At 36.0% G+C, this 24,873-nt stretch overlaps 1 protein-coding gene across 20 annotated transcripts in view; it reads right to left on the bottom strand.

Moving 5' to 3' along the window:
* Positions 1-24,873, bottom strand: part of LOC574743 (non L-type Cav channel) — a 189,830-nt gene that overhangs the window by 72,143 nt on the left and 92,814 nt on the right. For 14 of the 20 annotated variants that reach the window (XM_030997790.1, XM_030997791.1, XM_030997789.1 and 11 more), the window contains 13 exons: positions 24,399-24,569; positions 20,703-20,787; positions 19,951-20,080; positions 18,928-19,097; positions 17,259-17,279; positions 13,784-13,816; positions 11,141-11,246; positions 10,163-10,323; positions 9,291-9,431; positions 8,426-8,627; positions 7,718-7,882; positions 7,050-7,160; positions 6,505-6,588 (listed from right to left, as the gene is read on the bottom strand). In XM_030997790.1, the coding sequence (XP_030853650.1) occupies positions 6,505-6,588; positions 7,050-7,160; positions 7,718-7,882; positions 8,426-8,627; positions 9,291-9,431; positions 10,163-10,323; positions 11,141-11,246; positions 13,784-13,816; positions 17,259-17,279; positions 18,928-19,097; positions 19,951-20,080; positions 20,703-20,787; positions 24,399-24,569 (1,580 nt within the window). The remainder of the gene's footprint in view (positions 1-6,504; positions 6,589-7,049; positions 7,161-7,717; positions 7,883-8,425; positions 8,628-9,290; positions 9,432-10,162; positions 10,324-11,140; positions 11,247-13,783; positions 13,817-17,258; positions 17,280-18,927; positions 19,098-19,950; positions 20,081-20,702; positions 20,788-24,398; positions 24,570-24,873) is intronic. The other 6 variants (XM_030997808.1, XM_030997795.1, XM_030997807.1 and 3 more) reach the window with 4 other exon arrangements.

Raw genomic sequence — 24,873 nt, 5'->3', positions numbered from 1 at the left:
ACTGAAGGTGTTTTCAAACCTAAATCATTATCAGAAATATTCTCTCAAATGAGTATCAATTGGGTCAAAAATGGCCTCCTTTATGGTTATCAAAAGCTCAGTTACTGTGCAGAGCAACAAAGTCATGCATACATAGAATGCAAAACATACATTAACATGTATGATTTGACCGGTCAAGGCTGATTACAGAAGCAAGTCAAAGACATCCATAAATTGACCACTGCTACAAGCAAAGCAAAAGACATATAACATAGCAATGAAATATAACATGAAGAAGCTGCTGTACGTGTGTGAGGTTCCCTGTGGAAAGACATTGATTATTAAAAAGTGTGAATGGAAAAAGACATAATATGGCCGAGAAAACAAGCAATACGTTCATTAGTGAGAGGGTGATTATTTACACTGAGCATGCAGGAAAGTGAGGGGGTTGGGGAGAGTGAATGGTTAAGCCAAATAGCATTATGGATTGTGCAGGCTTGCAGGAAAAAAAGAAGACATTTCTGAAATTGATTAATGAAAGACGAACTAAAAAGATGGCTGAATGGCTAGAAGCACAGGTTATTGTTGCAGCAAATAAAATGAACATGCCAATAATTACTTTTGGAATCTGTTTGTTACTATTTAAAACAAACATATCACCAAAACTGGTACATTCCTAACCCTATAGACAGACTAAATATTTATTGATCCAACGGTTTCTTTTGGTTACTTATTTTCGCCATCATCTTTACCGTTACATTATTTCTCAATCTATATTTGTCTTTAAACAGTTTTGTTGGGGGCCTTTTAAAGTTCCATTTCACAAGACATAACAAAATTGCTCATAAAATGTTGTACCTAATGACAGTATGTAACAAATATTAACATTGGTTTGCAATGCTAGAATACAATTCAACCCGAAATTTCCAAATCTAATAATTACCTGTTCATCACGGTACTACTTGTTTTTTTGTAATGAAAAATTAGTCAAATGTACAAGAATCTATTGGTCTCCTCTTTGATTTGTCATCTTTTTCTTTTGTTTTCATAGGAATCCTAAATGAATAACTTATCCCAATTTGCTGACTTTAAAAATTGATTGTGATTTTTTAAAATGGGACTTGTAATCAAACAGATACTAAGGAATAAAAAAAATAAGGAATAAACCAGTAAGAGAACAGAAAGAACTCATCACCAGGGTGACCGCCGATTACGTAACTGGATGGCAGGACTTGGTCTGTTGAAGCCTAGAGCAGTGGAGATGTAGGTATCGATTGGTGTTTGGCGGTTGGAAGATTGGAGGGTAGGATGGAAAAGAGTGGGCATTGTGGGAATGGCTGGGGTACCAGGGAAAGGGAAGGGGGCAGCTGGGGAGGGAGGGGGAGGGGTGGCAAGAAGCTAGTATAAATTTAAAAAATTGGGGATCAGAAACAAACTTAAACAGGTTCTGCTTTAACTGGTTCCTTTCTTGTGACTGTATTGATAAGATCAACTCTTTCTCTTCCTTTCTTCACCTCCATTTTGTTTGTTAAATTGTTTGTTGTTGTTGTGTTTATTACAATTGCAATGTGCCAGTCGGTGGCAGAAGTGCTTGCCAAATACATATTTTTGTCCTACATAACCAATATCATGAAACATTTGATTAACAAACATTTCATCACTTTTTTTATTTGACTATAAATTTGATAAGATATACATCCTCCTAAAAAGTGTATTTAAAGGAGACTCACAGAAATACAGATATCTAAAATGATTCTTTGTCAGTAAATTCTATAGATACTTTAGGAGAGTTCAAAACTCTGTTTCTATCAAAAATAAATTATCTAATATTTGGGTGACATAATCGGTGGCAGCGGTGGGATCGACTTTTAAAATTCATAAATTCTCATTGTTAGAAACCATGTGAACCTAGAAGATCATCATGTGAACCCTTTGTCTACTGGTACCTGGTGGTCCATGTATTAAGCCTATGGGAATTAGAGAATTCAGTAGTCAACAGGTTAAAAGAGACTTACAAGTTTATTTCTTGGTAAACATCTCAAATGTTACCACAGTTTAAATGAGATTTAAACTGCCTCTGTCATTAGCCTTCTCTGTACAAAATGTGCAGGTGTTGTATCTGATGGAACAATTTGGAGTAACTTTAATGCATCTAAGCTTAGGGTTACTAATACTCTACATACACATAAGTTTGTGTATCTTTAGAGGTATAATTATATTTAATACATCAATTTACTGATGATTTACTGAACACCAAATGAATTGTAGTGGTGGATTTAAGGAAACATTCTGTAGAAGTATAATTTCCTTTGCCTTCAACTAAAATAGGTAATAAGTTTGTATGATTATTGTAACATTTTTAAAATATGTATACATCCAAGTAACTGTATACATGTTACTTTATTCAACCTCACTGAAAGTGGTTTTAATTGCCTTAATTACAACATTTTGTTTGATATTTTTGGATCATGATAAGCTTTTTTTTTCCTTTTGCAAATGTAACAAACTTTATACGCTGTTGAGTTGAATGCCAGTTGTTTCCATACAATGTAGTCTTCTTTTCCTACAGGTACTGTAGTATGGTAGTGATTGCTGATCTGCTTTACATGTGTTTCATTCTATATCATTAACAAGGTTTTGAGGATCGAGGCTAGAGGAAAGAGAAGTATATAGATGACTTTTTTTATGACACATAATTCATGTCATTAGAAAGGAAATAGCATTTAAGATATTATGTCACTTTTTTTGTTTATCGATTTGGGGCAAAATATATGAATATATAAAGGGGATCGATAAACAGTGGTCAATGTTAGAAATGCTGCATTGATGACTGATAGCGAGCGAGCTCTCTATCTCTCTCTCTCTCCCTCTCTCTCTCTCTCTGCTGAAATGTGATATGTTAGTTTCAGAGTACATATTTTTTGTTGATATACAATGTCATCTTTATGTAAAAAAGACTAAGAAACTAAATGTTAGTAGAGCAGTGATTGGTTAGTATGCCACCACCTAAGAGTGAAACTAAGAGGGACAGGAAGTGACGGGTGAGGGGTCAAGGGTCAGAGGGTCAGAGGTCAAGAGGTGTGGGACTGAGGCTGGATGGTTGATCAGGATTCGCAGGTAGATCCCATGGGAACACAGGTACGCCCTACAAGTTACTTACCTCCGGCTACAAATAAAAAAGTTGAAAAGGAATACAAAAAATAATTTATGACATAAACATGCAGTCAGCGAGGTGGGGGCAGGGGGGTAGACGCCGCGTGTCATTGGTATATTCGGGAAGGGGGGGCACAAAGTTGATCGTTTGGATAAAGAATCTGAGATGGGACAGGGTTTACAAGGGTTAAGATATACACAAAGTACTTGGGGCACTAAAGGACACATTACCAGTAACCAAAATTTACTAAATATATCATGACAATACACCCAATTATGTCAACTTCAAACACAGGTTTATATCAGCGCTTTACATATCAACAATGTCGCCAAATTTTAAAGCACAAAATGTGCCTTCCAAGATAAAAAGTAATGATGCCCCATCTTTCTTTGTAACCTACCTTATTATATATCTTCCACCTTGTCCCTATTGTTTGAATATTTTTACAAACACACAATACCCACGATCAAGGCAGGACACTACACAATGGACGAGGGCACTATCTGTGAGACAGACATCGCGACATGAATGACAATAATGGTGCTACATCACATGGCACACAGCTATTTGTGATTGGTTGTTTTTATCTTTTAGTTTTTTGCATCAATACAAAGTTTCCCAACAATCTACTCTTGTTTTAGTAGTTGTGTATTAGAGTAATAATGAAAAAATCCCAAATAAAAAATATCCCTTTAAGTTTACAGTTGTCTAGTCTATTTTTGTATATTCTTCAGTATTTCTGTTCAATAATTGGGAAAGGGTATTCCTATTTCATCATTCTAATATGTCAGAGTCTCCTTTTTATTTAATTTGTGGGATTCCTGTTTTACTGCCCAAATATTCTATATACCTGTGTGAGGAACGCCCTCTATAACTATTGACTATTTCAATGGATATAGGTTAAAGGCAGCAAAAAAGTTGTTCCGTACAGTCAGTTCATTAAAAAATAAAAACGATGTATCCTGCACAGAGGTAGGACCTGACTAGAAATCTTACAACAAATAAAAGCCATGAATCTCCTAAAATCTCTTATTATGTATGAAAGGAAAATGCTGGTTTCATAATATCAGGTCTATTTCAGCTTCAATGGAGTGCCATAAGGAAGATGTGACAATAGCATCTGAAATCCACCAAGGACACAACCTATACAATGCTTTGCTGCCATGTAGAATATATAAATTCAACCATATAACTAAAGTATTACCAACACATGAGATTACTGCATCCACTTCTATTTAAGAGAGTCATCAAGCAATGGCTGCCAACTTCATGAAGAATGATTTCTCTAATCCAATACTACAAAGCATTAACCTTATGGGTCTCAAGATAGCTGTCTGTAACTTTGCATTAATAAAACCCTAAGGAATGAAGTGAAGTACTAACATTTTGGCATTCATTTAGTATTGAGTTCTTCTTTCCCCTTTCATCAAAGGCAACAATTATGGGCTGAGGTTCTATTGCTGGTATCATACGTGTATAATAAAATAAATATCAGATTTAAATATATAACTTCACTGGAGAGATGTTGCAAGTTTAAATACTGACAAGGCACTGATCAAGAAAAGGCAACTTGTGAATATATTGTATGATACATTTAAAAACACTAGTTAACTTCTTTACAGACTTTAAATTAATATACATGAAAAAAATCATTATTTCCTTTTGCGCTACCTCATGATTACCCATTTCTATTTAGAAATACTTTCTGGGGATGATTTAAGTATTCTAATCACATATGTCTATGAGTTATTCATCTTCTTCATTAGTCCCCTTTAAGCATTGTATATTATAGAAGGACGGTGATTATTCTAAGCGGAAGTCAGCTTGGTATCATTGAGATGAAAAAAAGACAATCCATGATTCCCGGCGTCAAAATATTTCCTTCATCTAAATGCAACGGGATGGCATCTAGAAGTCATGTCAAGGGATCAACCAACAGCCTCAAAGGGGTGATACTATAGGCATTAGACTATACTATATCATAGGTGCAATCACATACAAACACACTATCATTATGGGCAGTGGTGAAGGGTTAATAGCATATTTACTATCCGCTACAGGAGCATGTTAGTATTAATGGAGTAATAAATATTGCATGATTAGGCCGGTGGACGAAAGCTGCAGCTTCCTTTCAAATTGCAGGTATATTTTGTTATATCAGCAAGGGTTATTTCAGCTATACAGGGAGCAGTCATTTGTTTTGTCTTTTATTGGTTTAATATCAGAAATGCAATATATATTTCCTACATGATGTACACAGGTAGACTTACAAAAATATGGTTATAAGTGTTTATGTGTACATTTTGATGTATATCACAATGCATTAATCTGATTTACCAGAAGGTTCATCATTGGAGACAGATGCAGGAACAACCTCCTGCACTACCTCACAACATGATTGACAGTGTTCACCGACTTCATAAATAATGCTGCAACTATCATCCCTTGTTTGGTGAAACAACATTTGAACCTTTTAGCATACAAATGAGTATGCATCAATCAATATTACACTGTAAAATTGAACAATGGATGCTTATTTGATAATCAGGTAGACTAATATACACTGTAGAATGTCTTTTTTGTAATGCTTAACTATTGTACCCACCATTTCATAAATCATTTGTGTACTATTTGCAAAATCTTCCCCCATTTCAATCAAATAGAGCTTTGGCTTTATTACTGATGGCAGCGGTGGGATTGAATATGAATAATAAACAATTTCATTTATTCCTCCCTTTTTTAATATCTACAATTCATTTTTATTTGTATTTAGACACACATTCTATTATGAATGCACATTTGATCTTGTGTTCTCATTGTCTTGTCTATTTTTACCATGAATATCAATTCTTGGTGAATTTTTATGGATGGTTGATTCCATAAACTTTCAGGTTTTTTGAAACAAGAAGTACATAGATTCATTTTAAACTTATTTTTAAATATGAAATACTTTTTTACCATTCAATATAAAAAGAGGGAGGAATTTGTTAAACGTATTAGTGGAAATACATATAGAAGGTAAAAATAAACTGATGAACTCGTGAATTTTTTAAAGAAAAATCCAGGAAACCTGTACCTCTTTTGCACAGGTTGAGAAATAACACTTCACTGAGAGATATATAGAAACAGAGATCTGTATTTTGGAATAATGTCAAACTTAATCTAATTTTCAATTTCAACACTGTATTTGATATTACATTTTTGTACCTGCCTGTTTTAAACTTGGAAAGTTTACATTTCTTGTTATAAAGGAAGAAAAATACAAATTAAAACCCCAGTACAAAAACTTTCGTCCAAAAATAAAACTGTGTGGAGACAAGGACAATGACAAGCATATTCTGTATCATCGGCTATAAATGATGATTTCTTACCCCAACTTCTGAAATGATGACATCGGCCACGCTCCCCACCACCGTGATAAAGTCGAACGTGTTCCATCCCTCCTTGAAGTAATTCTGAGTGGGGAAACGGGACATGACAGGAAATTCATTGAGACTATGAGCTTGTAATGGGTCACTGCAAAGAAACTGTCAGCAGCTGTCATTTCAAAGAATGAAATGACAACAACAAAAATTCAACTCTGGTAAAATGTTCATCATTTTGAAGAAGTAAAAACTTCAGCAGTAACTATATGAAAAGCTTGGCTGTTTCATGGGATATCTCAATAACAAAAAATGAGACTTTTTTAAGAATAATTATATGATGTTGGAGAAAAAGGGATTTAAACCTCGTTGTCATATCTTCATAAGGCCCCCTGGAAGCACTTGACTATTACAATAATACAAATCTTTACTGTTGATTCCTGTTCTTTAAAAGCAAAAAATGTTGTCTAAATGTCCCGTAGTTCATGCAAGGAACTGGCCTATAGTGCGCAAAATGTGAAGTGGCAATTAAAATATCCAGAACGCTCCATTACCCTTATTCCAAATGCCGTAAGCTTGAGCATGGCTTCTATCGTGAAGAGGACAGTGAATGCAATGTTGAGGTTTTTGAGAATGGCTGAGTAAATCTCCGGCTGGCCATGATACTGCAAAGGAAAGTGGGAGAAAAACATGAGATATGAAGAAGTAATACCAAGATGATATCACATGCAATGAAGAAAATTAATTAAACAATTAAAACAAAAACAGATATTGATAAAGGTTTTGCTTTTAATGGCTTGTAATTGGAGATTTAAAACAAAAATGTTAGAATCTATTCTTTTTCCTTCTCTTTCTTGTCAATTAAAAAAGATTTATAAATGAAAATAAAGTAGTCTAAATGCACAGAACCAAAGTCCAGCTTGGGTTCCATTTGCGCAGTTTTATGTTATTCTTCATTTTCTTCATATTCCTTTTCCTTTTGCTCCTCAAATTCTGAGTGAAATTGATGTTGTAAATTCTAGCTGTACATAAATTATTTTCAGGTGATTAGTACGTTTTAATAAATAAATTTATTGATGACATTATCTTTTTAATGCATGAAGTCACTTTCTCCTTTTCAATTATTTGATGACCTTATTTCATGTTTTATTGTATTTTACTTGTAATATAAGTCTCAGACTTTTGCCATGTTCTTTTGAATTGAATTGACTGAATACCTTACCTTCACCATTAACGTAAAGGTGTTTAGCGTGATGAGAGTCATGATGAAGTACTCAAACGCTGACGACACTACCAACTTCCACACCTTGAAACGGAATGAATTCTTGTTTTCTGGCATGAACCTGTCCACAGGCTTGGCAGTGATGCAAAATTCTATGCATTGTTTCTGTGAAGGAAAGGTCAGAGGTCGTAGGTCATTAGAGTATGTGCTGAGTTTACACATGCACCTTGGGCTTAGTATTGAATGAGTTGTGTTCTAAATTCCACACAATGATGATGATTAAATGCTTTATTTCACAAACTTATTCATTGAACTCCAATGAGCACAAATTGCACTCACATGAGCACAAATTGGTTTTAAAAATAAGAAATGTCTGCAAAAATTGATTTACTGATCATGTTATAGATTTTCATTTCTTTTCATGACAAGATAACACAATGAACTTGAGTAGAATTTCTTACACTTATCAAATTTCAAACTTCAACCCTAGATCAAACACTATAATAATAATGATAATAATAATAATTATATTCCGCTTTTATATATATCACATAATACCATGTCTCTAAGCGCTTTACAGATATACTATTACCCTACCCTAACCCTAAACAATGAACCCTTGAACTAAAACCAAATTTTAACCCCAGCCCTAAACCTATATCTTTGAAAGAATGTTGCCAGAGCAAATGTGGGATGACTGAAGCTAACCTGGTTCTTATCGATTTCACCGTCGAAGAAGTCCTGATCGCCCTGTTCCTGGAAGGTGATGATGATCAAGGCAACGAAGATGTTGAGAAAGAAGAAAGGGAAGATAATGAAGTAGACCACGTAGTAGAGTGACATCTCAATCCGATTGTATGGAGTGGGACCCATTCCTTCCTCTGTAGCTTCAATAGAATGCTTCAGAACACTGTCAAGAAATGAAAAACACGAGATGTTAAATATAAAGCTGGCAAGATGGATGGCGAGGGGTTACTTTGTAGCTGTAATAGAATGCTACAGAAAACTGTAAAGGGATGAATGAGAAGTTATCAAAGTGATACTATTACAAGATATCTCTGACTGTAATACCTCTTTTGCCATAATAATAATAATAATAATAATATTGGATTCTTATATAGCGTACGTATTGACCTTGCAAGGTCCTCAAGGCGCTCCAACATTACCCGGCTATGCTAGGCTGCCAATTTTGATGCTCACAGCATTTAAGGAATTCCTTCCTACCGGTAAAACTGTAGAGGTATTGTGAGCTAGTGGATACGTCCCTAGAATGTGGACCACAAGGTATGGGGTTCAAATCCCTACCACAGTACAAATGTTCTTTGCCCAGACATCTACACTTGAACCACGGAACGTAAATGGGTACCTGGCAGGAATCGATTCCTAGCAATGCTCGAGCACCATAATGGCTGCCATGCTTAAGCCAGGGTAATAATGGTATGCAGTGTATCAAGTGTGCTGTAAACAAACTCACCATTATCATCATGATAACTTTTACTAGACATGTGTACTTTAAAATTCACAATCATTCATATTACAATCAAAACACGTTTGTAAATTCTGAAATACTTACTCTGGCCATCCCTCCCCAGTTGACACAGTGAAGAGAGTGAGAATGGCTAAGGCGACATTGTCATAGTTGAATTCATACTTGTCCCACACTCGGTCAGCACTTTCTTTAATTTGGTCTCCTTCATACAAGAAATATCTTCCCCTGTAGGTAGAAATGACAGAAATGGTTCACATGTCTGTAAAATAGAATAGCCTAAATACTACATATTAAAGCTAAAATATATATTCCTGGGCCCTCAAGGACAGTAGTTTATTCAGGGAAGAGGCAACCCTGTTTAAATAAAAATATATAAATAATAAATAAATATATTTGCTGAGGTTTAAACTGAATATATGCTGGTCTATTAATACATTAATACATCACTTCCCACCAAGGAGAAGATATTTTGTCTATGCTATTCAATGATACATTGGTAATAGGTTTCTCAATATTTTAAACAAAATCGTTTTGATTCACTTTCTTATAAAAGACAGTAAACAAAGTATCAGAAAGTAGAAGTGTTAAGATTTGTAAATTTGTAAATTCAATTATGTTTTTATTTACTTATTCATTTATTTATTATTTATTTAATTTCCAGGTGAAGTTAACCAAAAACCAAAACGTACAGAGACAAAGGAAGTAAGAAATACCACAGAGGATACCCAAAATGTATTAATTACTGCGTTGTATGTTATATATTATGCTTCTTCATAGTGAATACAATAAAAGAAATCCCAAAACTTCTCCGAAATTATGTGTGACATTGTGTGGAACACAGCGTCACTGTGAATAGTGTTTCCACACACTACATATTCTCTGTAGGCACATTATGTGGTATTAAACGTATCAAATTTTATTTGGCAGGATGAGGAGATCATAAGCGCGGAACTCACTGGCATTCTTCCTCGGTGACTTTAGACAGGTCGGAGCAGTGGAAGAATTTTCCCTTGAAGAGTTGGACGCCGATGACGGCGAAGATGAACATGAAGAGGAGGTAGACGATAGCGATGTTGGTGACGTTCTTCACCGAGTTCACCACGCAGTCAAACACGGCCTGGATAGACACATCGAAACAGTTGAAAAACAACAGTTTACTCAATACACAGTTGGTGAATTAGTTGATTATGAATGTAGATTCTTTCATCAAAACATTCAATCCTTTCATTATTGGACTGCAGTAACAGTTTAAGAGTTGACAGGACATTTAACTGCATTTGCCAGTCTCCACTTAGGTGTGAGAAATGGGTACCTGGGGGTGTTTCACAAAGACTGAGATTAACTTTAAGTTGGACTTAACTATGGCAGGCTGCTCATGCCACTGTTTGCTCTCATCATTTACTGGCATTGGTCTCTCAAGGGACGTACAAATCATGGTCACAAATCTACAGAGTTTACATTTGTTGATAATTCATTATTGAAGGATAAATATTATCTAAAGATCATAATGGTGAGAGCAAACAGTGGCATGAACAGCCTGCCATAGTTAAGTCCAACTTAAAGTCGATCTTAGTCTTCGTGAAACATCCCCCAGGTATGAAAGGATCCAAAGAATTCTGTCAGCACCACAGTTGGTAACCCAACCAAAGCAACAATAATATTGAAGCACCTACATATGCACACATATGCACTACAGAAGTGCTATAACAGATGTCATCATCATTATCAGTATCACTAGTTTCGTCTAGATATAATTCATAAAGTACATGCAGCTACTGTCATCTCAGGAAGCACAATAGATGAGGATCTAGGGCAACTTCTTCTATATAAAGCATAAAACAACTTTCAGGACAAAATGAAACTTTGTTGAGAAGTTATCTGCTGCCGATGGAAGAAGAATTGTTCAGCATGTGCAGCTACTGTCATCAGCCTACCTTTAGTTTTGGAACTCTCTTGATGGTTTTGAGCGGTCGTAACACCCTCAGTACCCTAAGTGACTTGATGGTGTTCAGTTGCTGAGGTCCTCCACTTGTTCCACCACTGTTTCAACAAAGAAAAGACAAACAAATTAAGTCCTCCATACTCCAATATTTGCTCTGCCTCCAAAGGAAATTTAACTTTGATGTGTAAACTATCCAAACGTCATTTTAATTTCTGGAGATCTACTAAGATACAGGTGTCACTAATAGGATTTCATGAGCTGTATTCCTTATTATCATGTCTTCTGTTAATTTTTCTCAATTTAAAAAAGAATATATTAATGATATCACACTTTAAATCTATAAGTCTATCAAATAGAAAGACAAGATGAAACTGAAATCTTCGACAATAATTGGTTTGGGTAGGTGTGGATTAAGTTTAGTAGTAATGAGACAGTTTAAACTGTTCTTTACAGATTCTTATGTTTTTCATTTATTTTGCTTAGCATTGGACACTTGCGGGAGGGAAGGGAATTAATCTAAAGGGAAAAAAAGTCAGCCATCGATATAATAACAGCCAGTCAATTTAACCATGTAACAGCAACTATATTTTGGTATATTCTAGTACTGCTTTTGCGCATTAGAAATTATAGACAAGTTACAGATAATTATAAGTCATAAACAAGTAACTGTAGCAACAAACAAAATCAAATTATTCTATCTATATTGCTCCATAATGGTGATAAATAATTAATCAGATATATGGAAAGGGCAAAAGATTTGTGACCTTTTCCAAAAATAACTATGCACATATTTAGATACTGTACTTGTAACATTATGAATTAGTAAACAATTAGTAAATGTTATTGATGGTGATACAAATGAGGGTTTATTTCAAGGGTTCTAGAAGTAAGATATACAAGGTATATACATGTAGAAAAGAATATTAGACAAAAGATAAACATGAGAATATAAAGGGGTATTTACTAGTTATGAAGATACACATGTACATACATGTCTATGTTAATATTTTTGTTAATGTATAATGGAATATATATACACTATAATGGCTATCTAAGAATTATTTGGGTACAGATGAACGGAATTTAAAAAATAAAGCTTTATTTCAGGGTCTAAGAAAGCGTCATATTTAATCTAAAATGAATTAATACCATCAAATCTTCCACTGAGAATTCACATCAATCTCAGTATTACGGTGAAATGATAATACCAATATGAAAATAAAATTCATTACAGCAATAATGGGAGAGTGTAATACATGTATAACAAAATGTAAGCTTTAAAAAGAAATTGATTGTAAAACATTTGATCATTAATACTACAGGATAGTCTCTACACTATATACATTCATGTATCTGTTGATTCATTGATCAAAAGCAAATAATTATGATAACTTGCTTGAATTACAGCATATTTTTTAATGGCATATGTAGTGAGGTATAAATGCAGAGTCTGTTTCAACAATAATATCTGTTTTGATTTGTCTAACAATGTTTCATTATCATCAACATCACTTTCTAACGACAACCTTGACTGACCACATGTCATTTTCCATCTCAACATCTCAGTACAAATCATTGTATACATTTTCAATCCTTTCAAAATTTTATTGAAAAAACATCACCACTTTGCTAGATGAACATTCATATGATAAAACTTTTCATAGGTTTATATAATACTCAAGCCAAGTGTGTTTGGATGCACTTAGTGATTCTAATAAGCGCTATATAAAAACTGAGTATTATTATTATTATTATGACCTTCATATTCCTTATACCGTAGTACTATTGATGAAAATTTTCTTGGTAATTTAAGTACCGATAATGTTAATTCCATTAGTAATATTGATTTTTTTGGAAGTAATCTTGATTTGTGTACAGCGCTTTGAAACTTTTATGTCACAAGCGGTATATAAAATGTTTTTATTATTATTATTATTTATATTGTTAGTGACTTTCTGCAAATCACTATTGAGCTCGAGAGCTCCTACATGTATGTAGAACAACCATCAATGTTTAAACTAACTGTTGCAAACACTTATCCACTTGTATCAACTAAATATTGGTGACATTAAATCAATCGTCAACTTTGAAATGTATTCAGGCTTTTTGAATGTGCTTTTTTTAAAATGCAAGTTACATTAATTAATTATCAAATAGTTGGGTAAATATTTTCACACATTTTCTTTCAACTAGGATACGGTATTGTTATTAAGTTAGCTATATTCTTTACACTTGCGAATGATCCTTTAAAAAACTCCTACATATTTCAAACTTAACCTATAAAGTTTATATTAATAGTGCACATTATGAGGCTTTAATATTCTGATCAAAATTTCAAGAAAGAAGATATAAGAAAAGTGCAATAATGAAAAAGAATGCTGAATTAGTAATTTTGCTTCCCTCAAACCCTGTGAAGCTGTAAATGTAAATGAGATTTTAGTACTGAACCCAATTTACAGGATCACGTTTGCTGATTAGAGATTAGTGATGATGACTTCTGAATTCTCTTATTCACATAGGCTTAATACGGAAGCCAGCAGGTCACGAGAGGCAATATATTAGATGGGTTTAGTTAGTTAGCTCCTTTATGCACCAATTTTGTGATTCAGCGATGATGCAAAATGAACCATTTTACCTTTCCAACATTGTCATTGATGTGGGTAGAAGTCTTAATGCAAACAGGGATATGAAAACGGGAAACAATATAAAGAATACAAGTCTCTGAGCCGAGCAAACATAAAGAGTTATGTGCATGCAGGGGTGAAGGACAGAGCAAGACATTGGAAAACAAACTTTGAGACAGAGACAGAGTCATCAGGCGATGTGTGTCTCTAAATGAGTATCAGCTGAGACTCAAACAGGCACTAGTTATAATATAAAGTCTGTAATGGGTTAACACACAGGAAAACAAACTTGTAGAACTAATACGTGAATTATGTTTGACAATTATTAGCAGAGGTTGAGGGGGCGCTAGATGTAAAGTCTGCATAAAGTTAACTCACAGAAATACAAACTTGTGTAGTTGGAGGGAGTAATACCTCATCAATTGGTCTATTAGTTGAGGTTCAAAGGGCAATGGTAAGTCTGTAGATGTCAGTATACAATGCTTCCCTTGTGGCTTTCAAATAACCTTATCTGTACAGTCACACTCTATATGCACATTCTCTGTCTCACTCTTTAAGGCGAGGCGTCAAAAATATCGATACCAGCAGGCTGCCGCCTCACGTATTGGCGCATCGAGGCTGCAATTACGGCCGAAGCCTGGCTGGGGCAATTATTTTTCACTTAATAGCCCAGCCGGCTTGCGCCAGGCTGGGATCTGAGGCTCGGTTTCCATTCGAAAGGCGGCAGCCGGCGCATGCTTTTGAATGCCATTTCCTACCGCCAGCGGTAGCCGGCTGAGCTAATTTAAACAAGGGAAACGCTCTCGGCGGTCTCGCCTGCATAACGCAATTCAATATAATAAACCAGAACGTCAATGACGTAGCGCTCATCCGCATCTCACAACAACAAATATCGTAAATTTTATGTGGTACACTTTTGAACTGGTCAAAAAATAGAAATTTGATGCCCTGGAAGGGACATAATTTCATTTCATTTGCATAAAGTACCATAAATAATCAATGGAGCAAAATCTCACAATTCTGTGTAGAAGTTTATTGTTGCAAATTTAGCTCTACCAGATAAGGCAAAATCGGTCAAGAAATGAGGGAAAAGAAGCAATTTTTGTTATTTTTGGAATAAATTTGCATAAATTACCATAATTAATTAATGGAGAACAATTTCAAAATTCTGTGTAGAAGTTTAGTGTACCAAAGTTAGCTCTACGATATAAAGCAAACCAAATCAAAATCGGTCGAGAAATGAAGGAGAAGAAGCCTTTTTTGTGATTTCGAATAAATTTGCATAAATTAGCATAGATAATGAATTTCACGATTCTGTGTATAAATTTTAAATCCCCTCCTAGCCCTATCATATGAAACAATCAGAATCAAAATCGGTTGAAAAATAACGAAGAAGAAGCATTTTGAAAATCTTAATGTTGATGCCACAACAAAGTCTAAGTTTGTTGACCTTAAATGGCCTTTGACCTTAACTTAGTGACCTGAAATTCTACTCACAGAATTGGGGAGACTCGATAACCCTATAGTCCAAGTTTCATTGACTAAGAACTTATACTTTCAAAATTATATCAAAAATTCAAAAACTTAACCTTAGGTTAAGTTTTCGATGATGATGCTACAACATAGTCCAAGTCTGTTGACCTGAAATGACCTTTGACCTTGACTTTGTGATCTGAAATTCTACTCACATGATTGGGGATACTTGATTACCCTATAGTCAAAGTTTCATTGACTAAGAACTTATACTTTAAAAATTATACCAAAAATTCAAAAACTTAACCTTAGGTTAAGTTTTTGATGTTGACGCCGTCGCCGTCGCCGTCGCCGTCGCCGTCGCCGTCGCCGTCGCCGTCGCCGTCGCCGCCGCCGCCGCCGTCACCGGAAAAGCGGCGCCTATGTCTCGCTTTTTGCTACGCAGGCGAGACAAAAATGCAGCCAGGACGCACAAGTGCAGTTAGCTGCTGTGGCTGGTATATTTATTTTTGACGCCTCGCCTTACTCGTTACACACATTACTCAAGACTTCATAATGTATGGGCCAGTTTATACGGGCAATGCTAAGAAGGTCCCCCCCCCCTCCCCCACTCCTTTGTCTTTAAACTGTGGTACATACACACACCGTCATGAAATGTGGGGAAAAGTGTGAGAACAGTATGGTCAAACTCAAAGGGTTTTTTACACGGTCAATGTTCAAAATACCTCAAATCATGTGTGCTCATACTATGGTACAGGTACACTATGGTCTCTCTATGGCACTGTAAAAACAGTGTGGTAGAGCGTGTTCACACTTTCCTCGAAACACTCTGTAAATACATTAAGTCCTTTCTCTGGTCTTACATTGTGGTTCTTTGTCACAGTGTGTCACAGTTTATCACAGTCAAAATATTCCAGATGTTTCCTTCCGTTACAATGTACAACAATCACACTGTGGTGATTTGTAGCCACAGTATTTTAAGTATTGTGTAAGTATGTAATGTAAAGTATTCACACTGTGATTTTCTGTGACCAAGGACTGAAAACCGATTGGCCAAAGTAATTTTTCTCAATGGCTACAGTAAAGACACTGTGTTCACACTGTGAACGTATTTCAAATCATCTGTGTTCACACTGTGGTAGATACACAATGTGAATCTTCTCTGTGGGCACATTATGCAAACTGTGGGAACAGTGTGTTCGCATTTCAAACATTGTGAAGTCTTCTCTTCAGTCATACTGCAATGTGTATACACATCTTTGTCGTCACAGTGTGTTATGGTGCGTCCACATTGTCAAGAGCATGAATAAATGCATAGGGTTTCTCAGAATAGTTCTCAAAGATACACATAAGGGAGGGGAAGGGGAAAGAGTAAGTATAATGGGGGAGGGGGAAGGTTCTAAATCCTACAAAGTCACTACACTAATTGATTATGAAATCCTTAGCAAGAAAGTTTTTTATAAATAAAAAATACAAGAAAAGATTTCCCCATGCTCTGATTAGTCTACACTTAGTTTGGCTTTAACTTTTGGGACTTCATTCTATATATTTCACAAAACGGTCCAATAAAATGAAAGATGAAAGACAACTAAGCTCTGCCACAGTTGTGATATAAGCACTCATGTAAGTTTAAATGTTCTGTAAACATAAAACTCCATTTTTGTCTCAGCAGTATGCATAATTTGGCTGACCTCGCAAAACATGAAAGAATTTATTTGGATCTTCTGATTGTTTTTTTTTGGGGGGAGGGCACACTTGGTATTTCTCATCTATCATTAATATTATAATGGATTTGAATAATGCATTTAAATACTTGCACAAACACAAAGGAGAGGGGGGAGTGGGTGATAAACACAAGGGGCTGCTTCCCCTTTAGTCCCTACTCACAAGTTTGGAATTCAAAAAGATACACAAAAAAGCAATTGCACCCCAAACAGGAGGAAAGAGGTGTTAGGAGAAATACTCTACTTTTTATTTTATTTTTTTAAAATATTTTTTTGGCACACAAGTTACCTGGCACCATCTGTCTCATCCCTAATGCAAGGGCGTTTGATATCACACAGAGAAAAAGGAAATAAAAAATAGAAACACGGTGAAAAATCAGTAAAGAGGCATATACCCAAGCAATACATTTTCTTGTCAATATGTAAAATTGAAAGATGTGTCTTTTACAAAAATGGCGTAATTCTCCACAAGGTAGAGATTGCATTTTGACATGTTTATATTAATTAGTCAGCCTGCAGTATCTGCCATTAGGAGAACATTTAGTACATGCAAAAAAATGAAAGAAAAAGAATTTCTTTGTTTGCTTTGCCAATTGCCTTTGAAATGATAGATATTCAAGCTCCTCTTTGTTGACTCTGGAAAGAATACATGCAGTGAAATGAGGTTAATCATGAAAGCAAGTTTTTTTTTTGCCACACCCTATACATGCATGTTACCCAATGCATGAGAAGAGAAGATCACATGGCCATGCTACCCATCTCAAACTCCTACCAATAGCTCAAAGGTCATAATCAAATATTCCATTCACACATGACTATTAAATCTTCATGCACTCTTAAAAATCACACAGGGCAAACAGTGTTCAGACTTATAAAACTTAATAATCTTGAGAATTGGAAGAAGGAATAATTACTGAGATTTATTAAATAGAGCATGCACAATTTTTGTTTGTGTCTTCGCATTGTTCACTCGTTTGAATCAAAACTTTAAGGCAAATAACATGATTGGATCTTTCTCAATTCAAACTTTAAAACTGGTGGGATGTTTTTGATCTTTTATAAAATTCAATTTCAAATTTCTTGTCATCATCTGAGAACTGGAGAATCTGAAGAAAGTTGCATAAAGGCCTTTTTTTCTTCTTAAGGGTGATACTTTGCAGGTTTGAATTTTGTTCCACAGTTTTCAATTGTTAAGATCAAATTCTTTGAGATCCCTTAACATACAGAGCTACAAACAGTGCTCAATGTGAAGTATCGATCTGTCCACTTGGTGACTTTCTACATAAAAAACAGTTGGGCTTGAAGTATGTTATGACCCAACACAGTATGTCCAGACCAATATATATGACATACATGTACATGTATAAATAGAACCCAAATTTGAGGAATGTATTTTGAGGCAATTTGTGCAGCTCTTCACTGTATTTCATGCTCTGTATAAATGAATACAACAACTTTGCAGATTCAAACAAAACCTTTAGACAAGAATAAGCAACTATTTGCAGGATAGTATCCAACCATTGGCCATTGCACAGTGTATGGTACGGACATTCATACAATCCTTACCCTCTTACTGACAAAACAGTTACTGAAGAAAATAGCCCTGATCTGAGCCATACTGGGGAATGGCAGGTCCAGTATTTGGGTCTGTTTTTCATTATTTCATCTCAAAAGAGAATCGCATGATACAGTCAAACTTGTCTATAGCGACCACCGGAAGGGAAACACAAAAAGTGGCCTTTGTAGACAGGTGGACTTTATAGACAGGTTCCTTTAGTACATGTTTCAATGAGAAACTATTTCCAAGGTAAACAACAAATGTGGTCTTTGTAGACAGGTGGTCACTAAAGCAGGTTTGACTGTATATGGTATTATCGGTAAGGTAGAGAATGATCAATGTCCGGTACAACACATTGTGGTATCGGCACCGGCCCAAAGTCAAAGAACGGTCAACTCACCCCCGGTAGGCGTAAGCAAATAAGGCACAAACAACCACTATAGCATCCAGGATGTTCCAGAGGTCTCGCATGTAGGCGCCCTTGTGAAGGAGGAGACCCATGTCCATGATCTTCAGTACCATCTCAATGGTGAAGATTCCTGTGAAGATGTAGTCAAAGTATTCTAGAACCTGAAAGGAGAGGGATAGATATAAAAGAAATTTTGCAGATTTATTCAAACAAAATCTTATTCTTCATTAGATAGAGGCGCAATAGCTCAGTTGGTAGAGCAGTGGTCTCGTAATCCGGCAACCCGGGTTCGAAACCAAGTTGATGCGCTAGTAAGGCATTAATCCTCATTACCAGGTCCCTCGGAGTGGACCTCAAGCCGTCGGTTTATGCTTTCTTAGCGGTCAGGTAAAATGACCACCACCACCACTTATTCCTTAGGTAAAGTGTACAATGAATCACTACGTGGCAAAGCTGAATTAGGATTGAGAACCGCTTAGAAATGCGAGTGTATGTAATAATCTACAGGGATTACAGGGATCAGCCAGTCCGCGTAGGCAATGGGTATTGATAGTTCTATACAAAACGGTAGCACAGATGGGAACACTGGACAAATGGGATCAAACACTGGCAGTGCCCTTTTTGCAATATTTAATTTTTTCATAGGCACCTGCTGTCAAAGGAACACCAGCCTCTGAAAGAAAAAACTGGTCTAAACCTAGTTCAAACGCAATTTTACTCCACCCCTGAAAGTCTTGAGCTGGCCTGGGCCCTTTTGCATGAAGAATCAAGCGCAAGTCCTACAAATCAAACGCAACTTTGCATGAAGAGTTGTCTTTGATTTCAAACGCAACTCTCTTAATGCAATGCGCAGTTATGTTTGATTGCAAGTTGCGTTTTGATCTGAGTTGCGATCAATCGCAACTTGACTTTTATTAAGTTCAGTTCAGTAACATGTATGTGCATAAGGAAATATGTTTTACAAAACTTGCTAAAAATTATTCAAGAGAGGAGTAGAACAGAAGATGAACATACTTTGTTTCTTTTGTTGTCGGGATCTATGGGGTCTTCTGCAGCTAAGGCAATACTACTAAGGGCAATCACAACCATAATCATCGTGTCGAAGTAGCGTAGTGTGACTATGTAGTGACAGAAACGGCGTACACTGTGAAGGAGAGAAATGAAAGTGAGAATAAAACAAACATTAAAATACATGTAAATGAATTACGGTCAGAATTAATTTGAGTTTAAGAAATTTGAGACGTCTAGCTATGGTACCTTAGAGTTGACTGCAGCGGAACATCCAATGGACACTTCTACTTTAATAGAGTGAGTTTGTGGAGTATAATGTGCTCTAAATGGAATATATCTAATTTCTTTTTGTCTTTATAAAATGAACCCTTTAATGTTGGAAAATGCTTGAAGAATAGGAATCTGCTCTATGAAAAGACAACAACAGTAGTTTATAAAAAAAAAAGGCTTGTTCTTTTTATAGATACATCTAAATAAATGTCAACTGCACGTAACACAGGTCCTGTGTACATTTACTCAACTCTGTGTTATAAGATATAGAAATATGATGTGTATTACACTTTACACTATCATACCAACAACAAAAAGATGAATGGTTTTGCTGCATCATCTCTGAACAAGGATTACACATGAATGCATCTCAATATTCTGTTTCATTTATCATTCAAACAAACCAACTATGGTATAAGAACAATTTGACTGTATCATCAATGACATGAGTTTGTCTCCTCCAAGTCTGTGTATGATGTACTTACGGGTTGGTGGTGCTAAATATAAAGAGGGCGCTATAAGGAACCATCGGCTTGGGATGAAACGATTCATCGTTCTCGTCTTCCGCTTCTGTGTGAACACGAAAGCAAAAATACCAGGGTTACATACAATTTTGACTGAATTCCCACTTACAACTGAGCCAACACTGGCGTTGAAACAAGAGAATGCATTATGTAAAATAAATGACAAAATAACTGATGTCTATCCAAGGAGCAATTATCAAAACTCGATGTGGCAACTTAAAATTTACAAGTTTCAGTGGTTTAAACACACGTTCAGCCTACCAGAATTATAGTTACATTGCGTATATGAGAATGGTGAGGACGAACAAATGAATGTCATATAAAAAACGCATGTTAAACTTGATAAAGCGGAATCAGGTTCCCACTCTTAGTCTAAACGTCGTTTTGTAAGAAAACCAAATAACTGGGCAGGGCTCATCGTAATCTGATTTTTGGCCAGCTGTCAGGTCAATTTACCTTTTCAAAATTAGTTTTTGTGATGTCCTTTTCTAGTCTGAACACCCCCTTTCACTATACAATGATTCTTTATATGACGTTTCTTTCCCTTTAGTCTGAACGGGATATAAATCACACTAATAACAGCCCTAAGAGTGCAACTGGCCATCACATGTTTAGCTCCAAAATATCTGATTCATTTGGCAGTGATTCTGTTTACCCAAATTAAGCTACTAGATTTAAAGAGAAGGTTGAGTTCTGGGAAGAGGTGAAAAATAATTTGTGAGCGTTATCATTCTTATTATGCAAGTGTGGAAGAACATCAGATAAAACATGTTCCCTGAAAAGCATGGCTCTTCAAATGCCTTAATATTCTAAATATGTCCTGTAACATCGTAAAACTCCAGGGTAGGATTTTTACGCCACGTGTTCGTATACATCTTTCTGGGTACAGTGTTTGTAACTTTACCAAGACTTGGCCAAATTTCTTATTATTTTGATGATTCCAGAACCTTGCAATACACACAAATTCTTATATGCTAGATGATCAACCTTTTCTGGTCTATTTCACACCGTTTCTTTCACAATGCAGTCGCATGACCAGAACTCAACTTCATCTTTAACACGTTTTTTTCCTGGTTTTGTGTATATACTGCCCTCTCTTGACATTTAGTTGGAAGAGAAATACTGTATTGCACTGCAAACGGATGCAGCTAGCTCAAAGAACTCAAACATGTACACAAGCATCATCTGTTTCAATTCAAACCAAAAACAAGAGATGCAAAAAGAGAAACCATCTCTAAATGGTAATGTGCAAAAATGGGGATCATAATTTATAATGCAGTCACTTCAATATCTCTTGCATGGACACACATATATCATGCTTTACAGGTGATTGTTCTCAATTACACAGAACTCTTTATTTGCTATAAATTGAAATTCGAGACTGCTACATTGTTGCGATATACATTGTTGTACATTCTCCGTAAACATGTGGCAAAAGTCCAATGTGGCACTCCACGACTGTCTCTTCCGTTGCTCGACCAAAGCGGATAAAGAGTTCATTATAAATTTTGACTGATCTACATCTAAATGCATTGCAATCTACATCTAAACTCATAAGATCATAAAATACAATGTCTAGGCCCCGTCTTATAAAGACTTACGATTGATCCAAATCAATCGTAAGTCCTCCAATCAACTTAAGTTTGCAGTCTCCTATCTCTTATGTACATGGTTGTGATTGATATCAACTCTTTATAGGAAGGGCCCAGATCTTCCTAACAGAAACATGTACAATAGATTTGAACAGATGAATTACTTGTGAGCTACGGAATCAAAGAAGAGATTGACGTAAGACAACCAGAAGCAATTCTTCTGAAGCTCAAATCAAACAATATAAATGGCAAAAAAGAGTTAAACTGATTGGTAACTAAGGCTTCCATATTGGTGTATATATATATATATATGTGCTAACCAATCAGAGCTTGTTATCATACACTTTATTCCTCTCAGTTCTCGTTACAGTGTCTGATTTTGACATTCCGGCCAATCAAATGTTTCACTCTTATGAGTGCAAGTTTATCTGTAATCACACTAATTCTTCAGATGAGGTACACATAGATTTCTTTAAAAATTAAAAAGTCTAAACTCTTTTTTTTGTGTGTGGCTGGAACTGGGTTGACACTTTATTTGGATATATGAAATAACACTTTGCTGACTTGAGTTTCTGTTGACTTCAACCCTTCTAATGTTTCTTGGCATTAGACCATGTCAAGAGGTTTGGGCATGTTACATGGAATTTTCAGCATACACTCTACCAAGTCTTGATACACTAAACAATATCCTTCCTCCTATGTCACGCCCACTTTTCCATGGAGCAAAGAGGAGCCTCTCTTTGTCTGATGTATTAACCTCAGTCATGCAGTGCCTGGGAAGAGGGCCACACCCAAACTATCTAATAACATGTGTGGGAGACTGCACAAGTACATGTTACTCTGCAACTTTTATGTCTGTCCCAAACGGGTGCCACATGCAACGGCCCAACCTTCCTGACGATGAGCCTCTTAAGTTTACCGGTGATAAGGGAGTTTCACAATCTTCTCTTCATCCTAAAAAGGTGCTACACCTCATCTTTCTTACTTGCTGGAGTGCCGTAGCTGCTAATCCCCGCCATGGTGGGGAACAAGAACCTCATCATATTTTACTCTGAAGTGAAGAGGTACAACACCTACCCTATCTCACTTTGATGGCCAAGTACCACATTTTTCTTGGTCGAAAGGGGTGCTACTGTGCTACATCTACCCTGTATTATTTGATAAAGTGCAACTTGCTTCTCGGTTCTCTGCAATTAAAGGGTTCTACAACTTTCTTATTTATCCTAAGCAGGGTGTTACAACCACCATGGGATGCTACACATGTTTGAAAAAAAAATTCCATAAACTTTATCAGGTCCTAAGAAGGTACTAAAAAAAGGGTGCCACACTGACCCTTTCTTGCTTGATGGAATGACAGGCTGCTCTGCCATGAAGAGCTTCTGCAACTCTTTTCCCTAGTCTTGAAGGGTGCCACGCCCCATAATTCTTACTCGACAAAGTGCCGCACCCCCTAAACTCTGCCAGGGAGGAAGGCTTACCTCAACTGCTCTTGCTAGATAGTATCACATAAACATATCCCTTTCTTCTTTTGAAAATGAATGACATCATCTGTATCCAAGGAACTCCCTCCAATCATGTTTTTCTCTGTTACGTTATACTCTAGCTGATCAAGGTACCTCTGCGTAACTCTTCCTTGTTTGATTGTGTTATTTGTTGACAGACTATGCTGTCTTAGAATGATGTTTTTCACCCATTTCTGAAAGCTCCATTAGACAAAGTTTCAGCTCAAGAAAAGACTCTAATGGTTGTATTCATCATAATTTTCAATATTAGTTCAAAAAATAAAAATAGTATTTTACAAAGACATACTGCTACATGAACTAAAAGTCTTACAACTGTTCAAATTGTCTGTTTTCATTTTAGTCACAAAACCAAGCAAACATTCTGAACACATGAAACAAGCATCATAGAACTGTCTAAATACAACAGCAAACAACTGGATGCATGATCTGAACAAACAAAAACAATTGAATAAAACATTCAACACACATATGAGGAAAACAATCACGCAAATCCTTTTCTTATATTAAAGTAAAATACCACAGTGAAGAAGATGAGTAAGGACCTTGTTCTTTGTTGTTGTTGGCTTTCTTTCTCATTTGGCAGGAACAGCTACACTCACAAACACAAGGACAGTGACAATTATCGCAGGATGGGCACAGCCAAGGTACGCCGTGAACATTCAGCTGATGGTAAAGCCTCCGATACCAGCTCTTGGAGTCGCCACTGGGATCGTCTAAGAGGCATGAGGGAGCAAGGTCTTTGGTTAGACAAAGAGACTGAGAAACAAGGACCGGGGGCCCTTTGGTCAGACAAAGAGACTGAGAAACAGGTACCGGGGGCCCACAAAGGGAACAGGAAGCCGGGGAATTTTTTTTTTGAAGAGAGTTATTCAGGAATTTATACTTTGAATAAAGATATAGGAATGAGAGAATGGGTTCAAGGGTTAGGTGAAAAGTCAGGGGGAGAGGCAGGGGAATAGAATGAGGGAAAAAAATTAGGGGGATAATGGGAGATTCTTAAAGGAAGATGGCAAATAG

This window comes from Strongylocentrotus purpuratus, unplaced genomic scaffold, assembly GCF_000002235.5.
Source record: "Strongylocentrotus purpuratus isolate Spur 01 unplaced genomic scaffold, Spur_5.0 spur5_scaffold_4, whole genome shotgun sequence".
Classification (NCBI taxonomy): Eukaryota; Metazoa; Echinodermata; class Echinoidea; order Camarodonta; family Strongylocentrotidae; genus Strongylocentrotus; species Strongylocentrotus purpuratus.
This window is presented reverse-complemented; position numbering and strand designations above follow the sequence as displayed.